At 49.6% G+C, this 15,019-nt stretch overlaps 1 protein-coding gene across 1 annotated transcript in view; it reads right to left on the bottom strand.

Moving 5' to 3' along the window:
• Positions 1–14,503, bottom strand: part of ZNF831 (zinc finger protein 831) — a 66,625-nt gene extending 52,122 nt beyond the window's left edge. The window contains exons 1-2 of the mRNA XM_021677841.1: positions 10,808–14,503; positions 9,605–9,726 (exon numbers count right to left, since the gene is read on the bottom strand). Coding sequence (XP_021533516.1) covers positions 9,605–9,726; positions 10,808–14,503 — 3,818 coding nt within the window. The remainder of the gene's footprint in view (positions 1–9,604; positions 9,727–10,807) is intronic.
• Positions 14,504–15,019: the final 516 nt, after the last annotated feature.

Below are 15,019 nucleotides of genomic sequence, written 5' to 3'. Positions count from 1 at the left end.
GCAGCATTGTTTACAATAGCCAAGATATGGAATCAACCCAAATGTCCATCAATGGATGAATGGATAAAGAAGATACGGTATATACACAACAGAATATTACTCAGCCTTAAAAAAGAAGGAAATCTTGCCATTTGCTGCAATGTACATGAACTTGGAAGTAGAATAAGCCAGATACAGAACAAAGACTACCTGACCCCAATGATAGCAGAAATCGAACACAGTCAACTCATAAAAACAGAATGGAGGGGCGCCTGGGTGGCTCAGTTGGTTAAGCGACTGCCTTCGGCTCAGGTCATGATCCTGGAGTCCCTGGATCGAGTCCCACATCGGGCTCCCTGCTCGGCAGGGAGTCTGCTTCTCCCTCTGACCCTCCCCCCTCTCATGTGCTCTCTCTCATTCTCTCTCTCTCAAATAAATAAATAAAATCTTTAAAAAAAAAAAAAAAAAAAAAAAACAGAAAGGAGAATGGTGGTTGCCACAGGGACCAGAGGAAGGGGGATCAGGAGGTGTTGATTAAAGGGTACAAAGTTTCACTTATGCAAAATGAATGAATCCTAGAGAATTACTGAACACCACAATGCATATAGTTAACAATGCTGTATTGTATACTTAAAAATTTAAGAGGGTAATCTTCTGTCAGTGTTCTGATAAAAAAAAAAGGAGGAAGCTTCTAGAAATTACAGATAAGATTAGGACATCATATGTGAGGATGGTTTCATGGGTGCATCCTTATCCTCAAACTCAAGATGTATACATTAAATATGCACAGCTTTTATGTATGTCAATCATAATTCAATAAAGAAAAGACTAAAGAGCAAGAGATTATATAAATGATCAAGCAGATTTGAAAAATATTTAAGTGGAACTTTTTGGAAATAAAGCATAATATACATTAACAATCAAATTTAACGCTCGATAAATAATAGGGGGATAGTTAAGGGAGGGCAATTAAGAGGCCACTGCCATAGTCCAGGGACTTTTTCTCCTGACCAAGATGGTTTAACAGTAACTGGATTTATTCTCCCAAAGAAAAAACTAGGTAAATATATAAAACAATGGTTTTCAGGACAGGAGACATCAAGTAATGAAAGCAGTGATCCCTTGAGAGTAGAGAAACAAATGAGGTAAACCCTGTAATTGCTCAGCTTCCTGGTGAAGGAATTTACCAGGTCCAGCACCATCTGTTGAAAAGATTATACTTTCCTTTGAACCTTTGGTGAAAATCAATTGACCAAATACAAGTGGCCTATTTCTGTACTATCTGTTCTGTTCCATTGATCTATTTGTCTACTTTGATGCAAATACCATTCTGTCTTAAACATTTTAGCTTTATAGTAAGTCTTAAAGTCGGGCTGTGTAATCAAGATGGTGTGGTGCTTGCATCAAAAGAGACAAATAGACGGACAAAGGGTACGGACACAATTACATGTCCACATGCAAACATAAGAACTTTCATCTCTACATCACTCAATACAGAAAAATTAGGTGAAAATGGATCACAGGCTGTAACGTTAAACCTAAGCGTATAAAACTTCCGAAAAAAACCTAGGAGAGAAACCTTTGTGGCCATGAGTTGGGCGAAGATTTTGTGGTTATGACGCCAAAAGCACAATCCAGAGAAAAGAATGATAGTTGGACTTCACCAAAATTAAAAATATATGCTCTTTAAAAGATCCTGTTAAGAGAGTTAGAAAACAAGGCACAGACTGGAAGAAAATATTTACAAACCACGTATCTGATAGAGGACTTAAAACCAGAATGCATAAGGAATTCTCAAAACTCCATAATAAGAAAACAACCCATTTTTATAATGGCCAAAAGATTCAAACAGATACTTCACCAAAGAAGATACATGAAAGGCAAATAAGCACAAAAAGAGATGCTTCATATCATTAGTTGTGAGGGAAATGCAAATTCCAGCTTGTGGGACAGCACCACACACCTATTAGAATGCCTGAAGTAAAAAGAACGGCCATGCTAAGTGCCGGCAGGTCGTGGAGAAGATGGGACTTTCACACAGTGCCAGCAAGGGCATGAAATAACACAGTCACTCTGGGAAACAGTCTGGCATCTACTACACAGTCCAGACGTCACACTCTTATTTGCTCAAGAGAATTTAAAGTATATATCCAAACATTTCAGAGTCTGTTCCTTTGTCTCTTTTCTTCTGTTTGTTCATTTTGGGTGGGGGATGGGTGAAATAGGTGAAGCGGGTGAAGAGCACAGTTATCTTGATGAGCACTGAGAAAGGTATAGAATTGTTGAATCCCTGTATGGACCCCTGAAACTAATATAACACTGTATGTTACTTATACTTGAACAACAACAGAAATAACCAACTCAGAATTTTAGAAAATAAAGTATATATCCATGCAAAGACTTGTGTATGGATATTTATAGTAGTTTTTATTTGTAACAGCCCGTAACTGAAACAAACCATTAATGTCTACCAACAAGTAAATGTATAAACAAATTATGACATATCCACCCAATGGCCTAGTACTTAGCAATAAAAAGGAATGAATTATTGGGGTGCCTGGGTGGCTCAGTTAGTTAAGTATGTGACTCTTGATTTTGGCTCAGTCATGATCTCAGGGTGGTGAGATGGAGCCTGGTGTTGGGCTCCGCACTCACTGGGAGGTCTGCTTCTCTCTCTCTCCCTCTCTCTCTGCCCCTCCCCCCATTCTCACACTCTCTAAAATAAATAAATCAATCTTTAAAAAAAAAAAGGAATGATGCAACAACATGGATGAACCTCAAAATAATCTTGCTGAGTAAAAAAAAGCCAGACCTCCCGGCCGCAAAAAAGAGCCTATATTGTGTGATTCCATTTCTATAAAATGCTAGAAAAAGGGAACTACTGTATAGTTACAGAAAGCACATCATTGGCTACCTGGGGGATGGCAGGAGGGAGGAGGACACATGGAAATTTGAGGGATTTTTGATACATTACCTTGATGCTGCTATTGGTTTCACAGGTGTGTACATACACCCAAACTTATTAAATTGTATACTTTAAATAGGCATTACATTCAGTATACCTTAATAGAGCTTTAAAAAGAATAACTCAGGGGGTTTAGAAAATTAGTAAAGATAGATCTGAACAAAGTATCTAGATTTTAGCACAGAAAGACAAAGTTACTGAAAATAGAGGTTAAGACACATAAAAGAGAAGATCTAAGATACATTACTTTAGTGCTCCAGAAAGAGAAGACCAAGAATGGGATAGAGACAATGTTTGAAGAATGATGGCTGAGAATTTTCTAGGTAGACATCAATCCAAGAATCATAAAAGCCCAATGGATTCCTAATGGAATAAATAAAGGTAACATACACCTGTATACATCAAAGTAAAACTATGGAACACCAAAAATTAAAAGAAGATCTTAAAAGTAGCCAGAGATAAGAGACCTTCGAAAGACAGATGAGTACACTAATAGCTGATTTTTCTGCCACAAAATAGAAGCCAAATGAGTGCAGTAATGGCTTTGATTTGTGGAGAGAAAGTAACTCTCAGCCTAAGGCTATATACCCAGCAAAAACATTTTTCAACAACAAGGAAGAAATCAATGTATTTTCAGGCTAATGAGAATGGAGACTTTTTTTCTTTTAGAGAAGTTCTTAAAAATATGCTTCAGACAGAAGAAAACAATCCCAGAAGTAAGCTCTGATATGCAAAAAAGAAAGAAGAGACAGACATTTGCAATTATGTGGGTAAAGTATACAGAAATGGGCTTAAAAAGACAAAAGAACAGACTTGGGAAAATATCTGCAGCGTGTGTAATGGCAAAGCACATACACAAACCTAGAATACATACCAAAACCTACAAATTCTGGATGGGCACAGCACACAAATCTGCTAATAACAAGCCTTCGAAGAAATATGGGAGCAGGGCATATTTTCACTCACAGCTGGAGGAAATGTAAAGTGACACATCCGCTCTGAAGAGCGATTCAGAAATAATGTGTAAAGTTGAAAATGTGATTACCTTATAACCCAGCAATTCCACTTTGGGTATAGTTCTGAGAAAACCTCTCGCATTGTGCCTAAGGAGGCATGTATGTATAAGCATTCATTCACTGCAAACCAGCAAAAAAAAAAAAAATTGGAGCCAATTTCAATGCCCATAAACAGGGGAATGGACAATAAAATGTGCTATCCTCATGGGAAGGAGCACTCTACAGCACTTACAATCAATGAATTTGACCAACATGGCTAGATATTCAAAAACACGATACTGAGTTTAAAAATCAAACTGACGGGGCGCCTGGGTGGCTCAGCTGATAAGCGTCTGCCTTCCACTCAGGTCGTGATCCTAGGGTCCTGGGATCGAGCCCCACACCGGGCTCCCGGCTCAGCGGGAAGCCTGCTTCTCCCTCTCCCACTCCCCCTGTTTGTGTTCCCTCTCTCGCTGTGTCTCTCTCTGTCAAATAAATAAAATCTTTTAAAAAAATTAAAAAATAAAAATAAAAATAAAACTGAAGATTAATTCAGTATGGTATTTACACACATGCTTTAAAGACTCAAAATAATTATATATATTATTAGTGTGTACATTGACTTGCAAAGTATGAAAACACAGACTGAATCAGTGCCAAATATGTAAAACTACATAACATATATGTATATGTGTATATATATATAATATATATGTATAATATAAATATACACTTCATATATAAAATATAAAGTAATATTTTATTTCATTTTTTTAAAGGCTCAGAAACAAATATGACAAAATGTTAATAATTACTAATTCTGGATCATTACCCAAGAGTCTGTTACATATTTTCTGAACTGTTCTGCATTTTTAAGTGTTTTTCAAAACAAGAGTAAAAGAGAAAAGATACTCCGCTACATAGGTTTTACCACATGCGCTGGGAGCTAAGGCCTATGGAGAATTCTCTGCTACAGAATTTCATTTTCTGGGGAATGTGAAGACAACTGAAGTGAAATGGGAACGTGAATAAGAAAACAGGCCTCTCTCAAGGAGAGAGCACACGAGTGGATGAATGACAGAGAGACGCACACACACACAAATACACACGTGAGCGTAGACAGATACGTAAATTGATGCATACGTGTACATATACATCATACACATGTGGGTGGACAGACGGATGGACAGATAGATGGTGTGGAATAATGCCCCCTACCCTCAAAGATGTCCGTGCCCTAATCCCCAGAGCTGTAACTATGTGACATCCCCAGCAAAAGGGACTTCATGAATATAATTAAGGGCATAGTCCCCAAGATGATGAGGTATCCTGGATTATCCAGGTAAACCCAATCTAAACACATGAGTCCTTAAAAATGAAAGAAGAGGCAGAAGACTGGGTCTGAAAAGTGAGACTGAACAAGAAGGAGCAGAGACTTGAGGTGTGAAAGAGACCCAGCCTGCCCTTGCTGGTTTGCGATATGGAAGAGGAGCCACTCGCCAGGAGCCAAATTCTGCCAACCACCCAAGTGAGCAGGAAACTGATTCTCCACTGCAGCCTCCAGAAGGAATGCAGCCCTGCTGACACCTTGAGTTTTGTCAGGGGAGACACATATTGAATTCTGATCTACAGAACTAGAAAATAATAAATTGGTGTTGTTCACAACAAAATTTACATGAAACTGGTAATTTGTTATAGCAGCAACAGAAAACTAATTAGGTAGATGGTACATATGTAGGTGGGTGGGTAGACAGATATATAAATAGATGATATAGATACAGATATAGATATAGATATAGATATAGATATAGATGGATGGATGATGGATGATAGATGATAGATAAACCCTTCATCAAAAGTTTTCCTGTTTGGTTATCTGCAAAGTAAATATATGTTAAACAAATCCTATGTTACTATTAACTTCCGTTGTAAATTGGCCATAAGTTACTATGTGAAAAATGGATGGATTTCAATATACTAAAGAGAAAAAATAAGCTGTGTGAAATGGCCTCCTGAACAGTGAACATGAAGCCCCTTTAGACTAGGCACTACCTTTCAGCATTTTCCCAACACTGCCCCTCAGACTGGGCACTACATCCCTGTTTCTGAAGATGGACTAAATATGAAAGAAATGGAGAGGACACTTCTCCAAGAAGCTCTATCATCCAACTATGCCATCCACCACCAGAAAATGAACTGAGTTTGAGACCTCATGTGAGTCAAACAAATCAGTCATCTCCTTTATCAAATCTTTGCAGGCCAAATGCTATCGAACCAGTGGCTTAGTAAGGAATATGCCATTAAAGGGAACTCTTTTCTTATAAGCCCAGCATCGTATTCCCTTCTGAACACCTCCCCAGAGATGTGTGTCCTTCATTAAAAGGACAAGTCTTAGCAACCACTCACCATGAGTGGTACAATGGAAGACACTGGATCAGAAAACTCAGATTGCAGCCCTAATTCCGTAAGCTGGGTGAGCCAGGGAAACCCATTTCTGGCAGACACACCCTAGGGTGATCCTGTAAGTCACACCTTTGTATAATCCTCTCCTCGTGTGAGTGTGGTGGAGACTGTGACTCGCTCCTAACTAACAAAATAAGGCAAAGGTAAAGGTATTTTTGCTGATGCGATGAAGGTTTCTAATCAAGTAGATTATCCTGGGTGGACGTGATCTAATCAGGCAAGTCCTTCAGAAGAAGACCTCGAAGTCAGAGACTTATTAAGGCAGCAGAGGCACATTCTCTCTCCATTGCCGGTGTGGAAGAAGCAAGCTACCATGAACTCTGTGCCTCAAAAAACCGAATTCTGCCAACACGCCATGAAGGTAATAAAACCAGATGGTGGGAGGGAAATGACGGGAGGGCGAACATTGACGTACAAAGGTCAGGGAGGTCCCACTGCAATGGTGCTGTCTCTGCTGAGACGGGGGAGCCAGCTGTCTGATGAGCCAGAGGTGAGCTGTGTAGGAGGAGGTGGAGGATCTGCACGTGCCAACGCTGGAAGCTCCAGGCAGCTGGAATGAACTCAAAGGACAGTCACAAGCCAATAAAGGCACAAATGATGGCTCAGTCATGGTCGCCCGATAAATGCTCGATGGATATAAAAATCTCAGTGGCCTCATCCTCATCCAGGATTCAGACCCCTCCTTGCTCTACCCCTGAGCCAATGCCCCCTCACCTACCTTCCCACCCACGGGCTCTTGCTGAGAAGCTCGCTGATGGCGGAGGCAGTTTTTAGCTCCCGCAAAGCCAGATGGTAAGACTGAGCTCAGTGTGACGAGCTCAGTGTAAGACCACAGGGAGGGGCGGGGACTGAGGCAAGGGGCAGAGCACAGGTGCTGGCCACAGGGGCGGCCACTGCTCAGCTCCAGCTAGCTGCTGCCATGCCGGAGGGCAGGCCCAGATTCTCCAGAGCTTCAGGTATTTCAAGACAAGCTAGAAATGCAGACTTTTATGTGAAATCTCCTGGTGCTTATTTGGCTACTAAGAGTCAAAACTTGTAAATATGGTCAGACCTAAAGAGAGTCTCACCCAGGCTATGCTTGCCCAGGAGTTGTTGCAGACGCCTCTCCAGGCTTCCTGGAGCATCAGCCAGGCACCACCAGCCTGGTTTGGGGAAGTTTCCCCTCTGGTGTCCATGGTGGCACCTGGCACCTCGCAGGTGCATGGTGATGATCTGTTGTATCAGCTAAGCTGAAGTCTGGGGAAGGTGGGAGCAGTCAAGGAGGCACGCACACTTGTCCCTCACCCCACCTCTCCTGGGACCATGACTGAGGCCCAGAAACAGGCTTGCAGCTGTCAGTCCATGCAATTTAGTGCTTCTTCCACATCAGTCCAATGTGGGAGATACTGACGGGGCACATGGCCACCTGCCAACATCCCTGTGCTCTCTGAATCCATGAGCAGCTTCTCTTTGGTGTGGCTAGCATTCATTCCATCTGAGAACAGCACGCAAATTCTCCCTGAGGGAGCCATCCCTCCCCCACTCTGCATGGCTCAGGGGTTTGCAGTAGGACTGGATGTCCCTGTCACACAGGCAGTGACCCTTCTTTCATTCAGCTATGAACAGCTAGGCTTCTTTGGGGAAGGATGAAATGTGGTTTGGGACAGCATGAAGAACAGCTCCTGCAAGAGTGCTCCCGGGGCCTGGCACACTGAGCATCACCTGGGAGCCTGTTAGAAATGCAGAGTCTCAGGCCCCACCCCAGACCTGAGGAATGTGTCTCAGCATCCCAAGAAAACCCACACAACTCCAGGTGACTCTCATGCCCGTCACGGGCTGGGGGGCACAGGGCAAGCTGCTATCTACACACAGGCTCTGCAGTAAGACTTGCTGATTCAGGGGCACCTGGGTGGCTCAGTCGTTAAGCGTCTGCCTTCGGCTCAGGTCATGATCCCAGGGTCCTGGGATCGAGCCCCGCATCGGGCCCCCTGCTCAGCGGGAAGCCTGCTTCTGCCTCTCCCTCTGCTGCTCCCCCTGCTTGTGCTCTCTCTCTCTCACTCTCTCTCTCTCTGGAATAAATAAAATAAAATCTTGAAAAAAAAAAAGACTTGCTAATTCACATCTGGGTCCTTGGAGAGGCTGCCCTATCTGTGTCTCAGGTTCCTCAGGGGAAAAATGGGGGCCACTGTACAGTGCCTGGCACATAGCAAGCCCTCAGTGATGCCAGCTCTGGACACGTGGTCCGGCAGACAGCTGAAACGGGCGGGGGCCTCATCTCGAAGCCTGTCCAGAGGGCACATCACCTCTAGCCACGGAGGTGCTGAGCAGCTGTAGGGAAGAATTAGGAATCTGCACTGCCTCTTGAAGACTATCTCAGCTTTGGGTCAAATACCAACAATGAGGGGAGAAGGCAGGCGTGTTCCAGGAAGGGGAGATTAGAGGGCCTAGATGTGGAGGGGGGATTCGGGAAAGCATCAGGGCTCTGGCTTCAGCGTGTGAATCTGAGAACAGGAGGCAGGGAGGCAACACGAAGTCACCCTGAGCAGGACAGAAGGCCACGGGAAAATCAGACCCAACAGCTTCTCGGGCGGCACAGAGGGGTGGGGCCTGGTGAAAGAGTGGCCTTGCCCCCTCGTCCCCAGCAGCTAAAGGGTTTTGAGCAAACGGGCAAGACCGTCAACGATGAAAGAGTGGTATTAGTAAAACCTGTGTGTCCCGTCTGTCAGGAGATGCTGTGCATGCACGTGTCACAGAGAAAAGTCTGGAAGGGAGCGCCCTGCACACCAGTAGTGCTCCCCAGAACAGAGGAAGTACCAGGATGCTTTATCATCTCCTCTTTGCTGGCCTGTATTTCCGAACTTTTCTGCAAAGGACATGTACCACTTGCATAAATAAAAAAGCAATAAAAGCTGTAAATAATAAATGCACTCTCTCCTCGGGACTTAAACGGGTGGATGTGTTCTCAACTCAGTTATTTCAAATATTTACTGGATTCCTGGCCTTGGAGAGGTGCCCCCGCAAAGCACACAGTCGGGGGAGGATGCTGTGCAGATGGGCTGATGGGGAACAAACCGATTCCCTTGCCCATGAACCTCCAGACCCTCACTCCTACACAGACCCTCTGGAACCCCTGTGAAGTTTTCCTGGGGTTAGCAAATCGCCCCTGGCAGCTCCTGACAGGATGAGCACACATGGGCCAGACAGAGGTGGCCACAACCCCTACCTTCTGGAGCGGATGCTCAGCTTCTGTTTGCCACTCCCCCGAAACATCTTCGCCTTCCTCCACGGTGGTCCTTTCTTCCATTCAGGCTGGGACACCATCCCTGAGGCCACTGGGCAGAAGAGCTGAAAATACCAGGCATGTTGGCATCATATTGTCAAAGCCCTATGGTGTTAACTGGAGGCCCAGGGAACACTGCGGCCAGGTCTTCCCCACCCCCACCCCCAGCCCCCAACTCCACCTCTCCAGGAACCCCCGCACCTGGTACCTAATTGTCTTTGGAGGAAGGAAGGCCCAACTGGGTCTCAGATCCCACCCACCCCCCCACCCCCGTCTGAGACTCAGCACATTCCTTATTAATCACCACTCTCGGGACAAAGAACAGCCTGTAAGGCTCTGGAGTCCCGGCTCTGCCACTGTTGCCTACGGTTATGTCAGAACAGAGGCTCCGGGACCCTCTTCAGCTGCCCTGGCCCAAGACTTCCCAGAGCAGGACACAATCCAGATGCACAGACTCGCTCTCGAGATGGGACCACAAACTTACTACTAGTCACCAAGTGAGAGCTCCAGAGCACTCGGCCCCTTCCCTTTTGGCCGCTCCCAGGGAACTCGGACGTTAAGTTATCTGATCATAGTAATTGTTTCCCGAGTTCCAGGTATAATAACTCTTCCTCCCTCCCTTTTTTTTAAATAATCTCTACACCCGATGTGGGGCTCAAACTCACAACCTCGAGATCATGGGTCCTATGCTCTACCATCTGAGCCAGCCAGGTGCCTCAATAATTCTCTCCTTCTAAGAGATTATGTTTCACCTGGAGTCTCTCAGTAACAATTTCCAGTTTATAATCCTCTGTCACCCACAGAGCTTTCCTGGGCAGTGTTCATTTCACTTTTTGCTGCTGTTACCGGGAAGCTCAGAGCTAAATTTAACATCTAGTGATGAAAAGTATCTCATCTAGGGTCTTGGTACAATAATTCTTTCCTCTGAAATGTACTTTTTCATTATTTTGTTTTGTGTTGCATTTTTGGCCTTTATCCTATCCCGCCGTGTATGTGGCAGCCCCACTTCCCTTGGGAGCAGGCTGAGAAGACTGTAGCACAAAGAGCAGGTGTTCCCCGGGGTGGCTTCACGCCCCCTCTCCATCATTACGAGTGTACCAAGCACACTCCCCCAGCCCTGGGGCCCTAGGCAAAGGAGGATTTTACCTTTGGTGTCTGGACCTGCCCTCCTTCTCCCAGGCCTGTCTTCGTCCATCCTCCCACCACCGCCCTGCTCACGGGCCGGGCGTCTGGACCCTTGTCCTGGGCGCTGCCACCAAGGAAGTGCAGTGCCAAGTACACAGAAGCAGCCTTTTCCTTCTGCTCCGTGGGCAGAGGCAGGCTTCGGCTCAAGCAACACCATGTGAGTCGGGGCTCGGCCCTCAATGACGGGAAAGGGCCGTGGGCCCTGAAGCTCCACAGGGTCTCTGAGTGGGTACACGAGGCCAGCTCCAGCCAGCCGGGGGGCGTGGGGGCTGTGAGGAAGGAGCGGCTGGAACTGAGCCCAGCCAGAGGCCCCGAGGGAGGGTCTTCCGGGGCATTCTCAGGAGGTCCCAACTCCCTGCTAAGTGCACAGGGACTCAGGACACCCCCAGATGGCTTGGACCCCACCACAGTGCTGCCCGTGCAGAGGTGTCGGGTGTCAGGGGGCCCACTCTTCCAGGTGGCACACGTTGGGGTGGGCAAGAAGGAGGCTGTCTCCCTGGGGCTGCTGGTGGATGAGCCACAGGACTGCCCCGCTGCTGGGGTGCCAGGGTCCAAGTATCCTTTCTCCTCTCCCTGCACCCCTTTTCTCCTGCCCCATGGCCTAGAGTAGCTGGGGTCCTCCTGGAAGGTGTCTGCCCCACCGGGGGCCAAGCCTGAAGCCGGGCAGGGAGGCAGGAGGGTCCCCAGCCCTGACCCGACAAAGGATGCCTGTTCCTCGGGCCAGCTTCTCCTGCAGACAGGGTCCTGGCCTTGTCCCGGCCCCAGGGCGACGGGAGGTGGTGGGTGGGTCTCTTCCTGAGGCAGCCTGAGGAGGTACTTGGGAGGGAAGGCAGTGTCTGCCAGGGCAGCGAAGACACCAGGAGCCTGAGTGGCCAGGGGGGACTGATGCCCACGGGACGCGGCTCTAGGACACAGCAAGATCTCTTCCCTCAGCCCCACCTGCCTCAGGGCCACAGAAGGAGCAGCAGAGGGGGCGCCGGAAAGCTCCAAGGGCCTGCCCGGCTGCCCAGCCCTGCCCCTGGCCACGCCATCAGCACTCTCATGCAGCTCCCCTGGCTTATCCCCAGGGTCACAGTCCTGGTTCTGAGATGGCGGGGAGGTGGCCTGCACGGGGCCACCTGGGGCCTCTCTTTCTGTTCCCAGAGGCTCTGATTGCTCCTGGCAGCTCAGCTTCTCCACCTTCAGCTTCTTCCTCTCTGAGGGGAGCTTGTCCTCTGAGGGCTGGGACTCCCCAGAGCTACCACTGGGCCGCCTCGGCACAGTTTGGGTCCACTGACAGGTCTCCTTCTTGTCCCCACCACCACGGGTGCCTTCTTCCATCTTAGGGTCTGGCAAAATCAGCTTGGGAGCCTCTAGGTCACCTCCCCTGAGGGGACCAGGTGCTGCAGGCAGCTGACACCCCAGCTCCAGCCTCCCATTTGGAGAAAGCAGGGGGCTCTTGCTGCCCAAACAGGGGGGTTCTCTGCAGCTGAGGGTGGGGGGCGAGGTGGCCCTGTTCACCCTAGGCTGGTCACTGCCTCCTGCTCTGGCCACCATCTCCCTCTGCTTGGGGGACTCCATCACCAAGAAGCCCTCCGGGGCCAGTGGACTTTGGCAAGGCCCTGGCTTGACCCCCACAGCTGTGTCCCCATGGACAGGGGTCCTCCTGTCCTGGGACGGGACTGTGCCCTCATTCCCTGCTAACTCTTCCTGGAGAGGAAAGGCCAGCTCTGTCCCACTACCCAGGGTCATCTCCCTTGCCTTCTTCCCTCTGTGGCAACTGGTTTTCATTTTCTGGTAGATTCTCTTGAATGTCTCATTCCCATACACCTGCCACTTGTCCTGGGAGAACATCTTCAGCTTCCTCTGGCTACACTTCTTACTGCCTGCTCTGCCCTTGCTGGCTGTCCCCTCCCCAGCAGCAGCTCTGTTTCTATCCGTGTCCTCTGCAGGCACCAGGCTGTCTCCAGTGGGGGGGCATGGCAGATCCTCCACGGCAGCCTGTCTGACCAGGGCCCGGGGGTGGCCGCTGGGGACATCCACCAGTCGGGCGGGGGCAGGCCTGGGGCTTAGAGGCTTCTGCCTCCTGGGGCAGGTGGCCCGGGGGCCCGAGGGCTCCTGCCATATCCTGGTGCCCTCGACAAAGGGCAGTGAGTTGCTCCTGGTGATGGGCACACATGCCACGGTGGTGGAGAGCTGAGCGGGGACAGAGTGAAAGAAGAGTGGCCGTGCCTTGTCTGGGGGGGTGAAGGTGGAACGGGCCGAGCTGAGGGCAGCGGGTTTCCTCTGGCCTGGCTGCAGCGCCCGGATGTCAAAGTGGAAGGAGTCCTTGTAGGTGTAGGGCATGGGCAGGTCGATGCTGCCTTGCTTGCACAGGACAGTCTTGCGGGGCCGCACATTGTCCAGCTGGGAATCATCCACCACGGCCTGATTGTGGGAGATGAGCCAGGTGATGCGCTCCTCCAGCTGCTTCTTCTCCAGCTGCAGGCTAGGCCCCCCGGGCCCCAGGGCCACCTCCGCCTCAGACTCGGCACTGTGCTCCGACAGGCTGTGCAAGGGGCTGCCGGGGGCCGGCGGCTGCTCTGCGCTGTCAGAGCGGGACAGGTAGCCCGAGTCGGTGCTCTCACACTTCCGCAGCCGGCCCTCCAAGGCCTTGGCGTCCCAGGGCTTCTCCGAGGACGTGGCCGCTTGCTGCTGCTGCAGGGAGCACAGCCGGCCGGCAGTCGGGGACATCTGCTCTGGCAGCTTCCTCCTCGGCTGGGAGCCAGCCAGGGCAAGCCCAGGGGAGGCCGTGCGGGCAGAGTCCACGGGGGTCTCTCTGTCAGCAAATGCGGACCCTGGACAGGGAACAGCTTCCAACTTCAGAGCCAGGGTCTTGGCAATAGAAGACAGGGGCATGGCAGGCGCTGGGCACTGCCCAGCACCCTGGGCGCCTAGAGAGAGGGGTCTCTCCCATCGGGCCCCACCACCCACCCTCTGGCTGCTGCCGTCCCCCACGCCATCCGCTCTGGAGCTCTCTCCAGCCTTGTCCCCCTCCTCCGGGAGGCTGCCCCCACCGCCATCAGACTCCGAGGACAGCCGAGAGTGGTTGAGGTGGGTCTGGGTGCGTCTGTGCTTATACAGGTTGCTCTGGGTCTTAAAGGCGACACCACAGGTAGCACACGGAAAGGGCCTCTCACCCGTGTGGGACCGGATGTGCTTCTCCAAAACACTGGGCTTCAGGCAATCCCGGCCACAGTGTGGGCAAAGGTACTTGCCGGCATTCCGTACCTTGCCCGGGCTCCCCAGCGTGGGCCCCGGGCCCGGCGACAGGACAGGCAGAGTGCCCACAATGTTCATGGTGAGTGCTGGGGCCGCTGGCTTCCCCGTCTGGGTAGGGCCAGGTCCTTCAGGCCGCAGCAGGGGGCTGAGAATAAAGGGCACACTGCCCCCGTCCAGGCTGTGTGTCACTAGGGGGGCACGTGGCTGGAGGCCCCCCGGAGGCACTGTGTGGTACAATGGGATGGGCAGGGCCTTCAGGAACACGGTAGAGGCCAGACCCTGCTCCGGTGGCAGAATGACAGGGCCCAGGGTCAGGTGAGGTGAGACCTGCCCACCTAGGGCTCCTGGGTGTCCAGGAGCTGGAGCCAGCTGGCCCCCGGTGGGCGAGAAAGCACGAGTGAGTTCTGGCACCTCCATCCTGCATCATCTGGGTGGTTCAGGATGCCTGGCGACCTGTGGGCAACACCAAACTTTACTGGGGGCACCTCTCTTCTCTCATCATGCAGTAAACCCTTCCCTGCCCCCACCTGGCATTTCATCACCCCACTGGAGCCTTGGTAACAATCCCCCAATAGAAATAGTAATCCCCACATTATTAAAGGGGAGACAGAGGCTCAGAGAGAAGTGACTTGTCATGCAGCTAATACATGGCAAAGCAGGATTTGGACCCAGGTCTGTCTGAATCCTGCCTCTTATTTCACATGCCTTAAGGGAACTCTTGACCCTTGCCCTCTACACACGGTACGCTTGTTACTGTCATCCCTCAACACCCAGCACAGTGCCCTGTGCAGAGGGGACACTTAGAAAATGTGCTGCCTTCATGAAAAAGAAAAGTCACGGAGCTTAGCAAGGTCCTCAAAGTCCACAGTGATTCCATGCTGGGACTTGGTTTCCAGATCTATAAAAGAGGAAGAGAATCAGCACCTCCCTAGG

Source organism: Neomonachus schauinslandi, chromosome 10, assembly GCF_002201575.2.
Source record: "Neomonachus schauinslandi chromosome 10, ASM220157v2, whole genome shotgun sequence".
Taxonomy (NCBI): Eukaryota; Metazoa; Chordata; class Mammalia; order Carnivora; family Phocidae; genus Neomonachus; species Neomonachus schauinslandi.
This window is presented reverse-complemented; position numbering and strand designations above follow the sequence as displayed.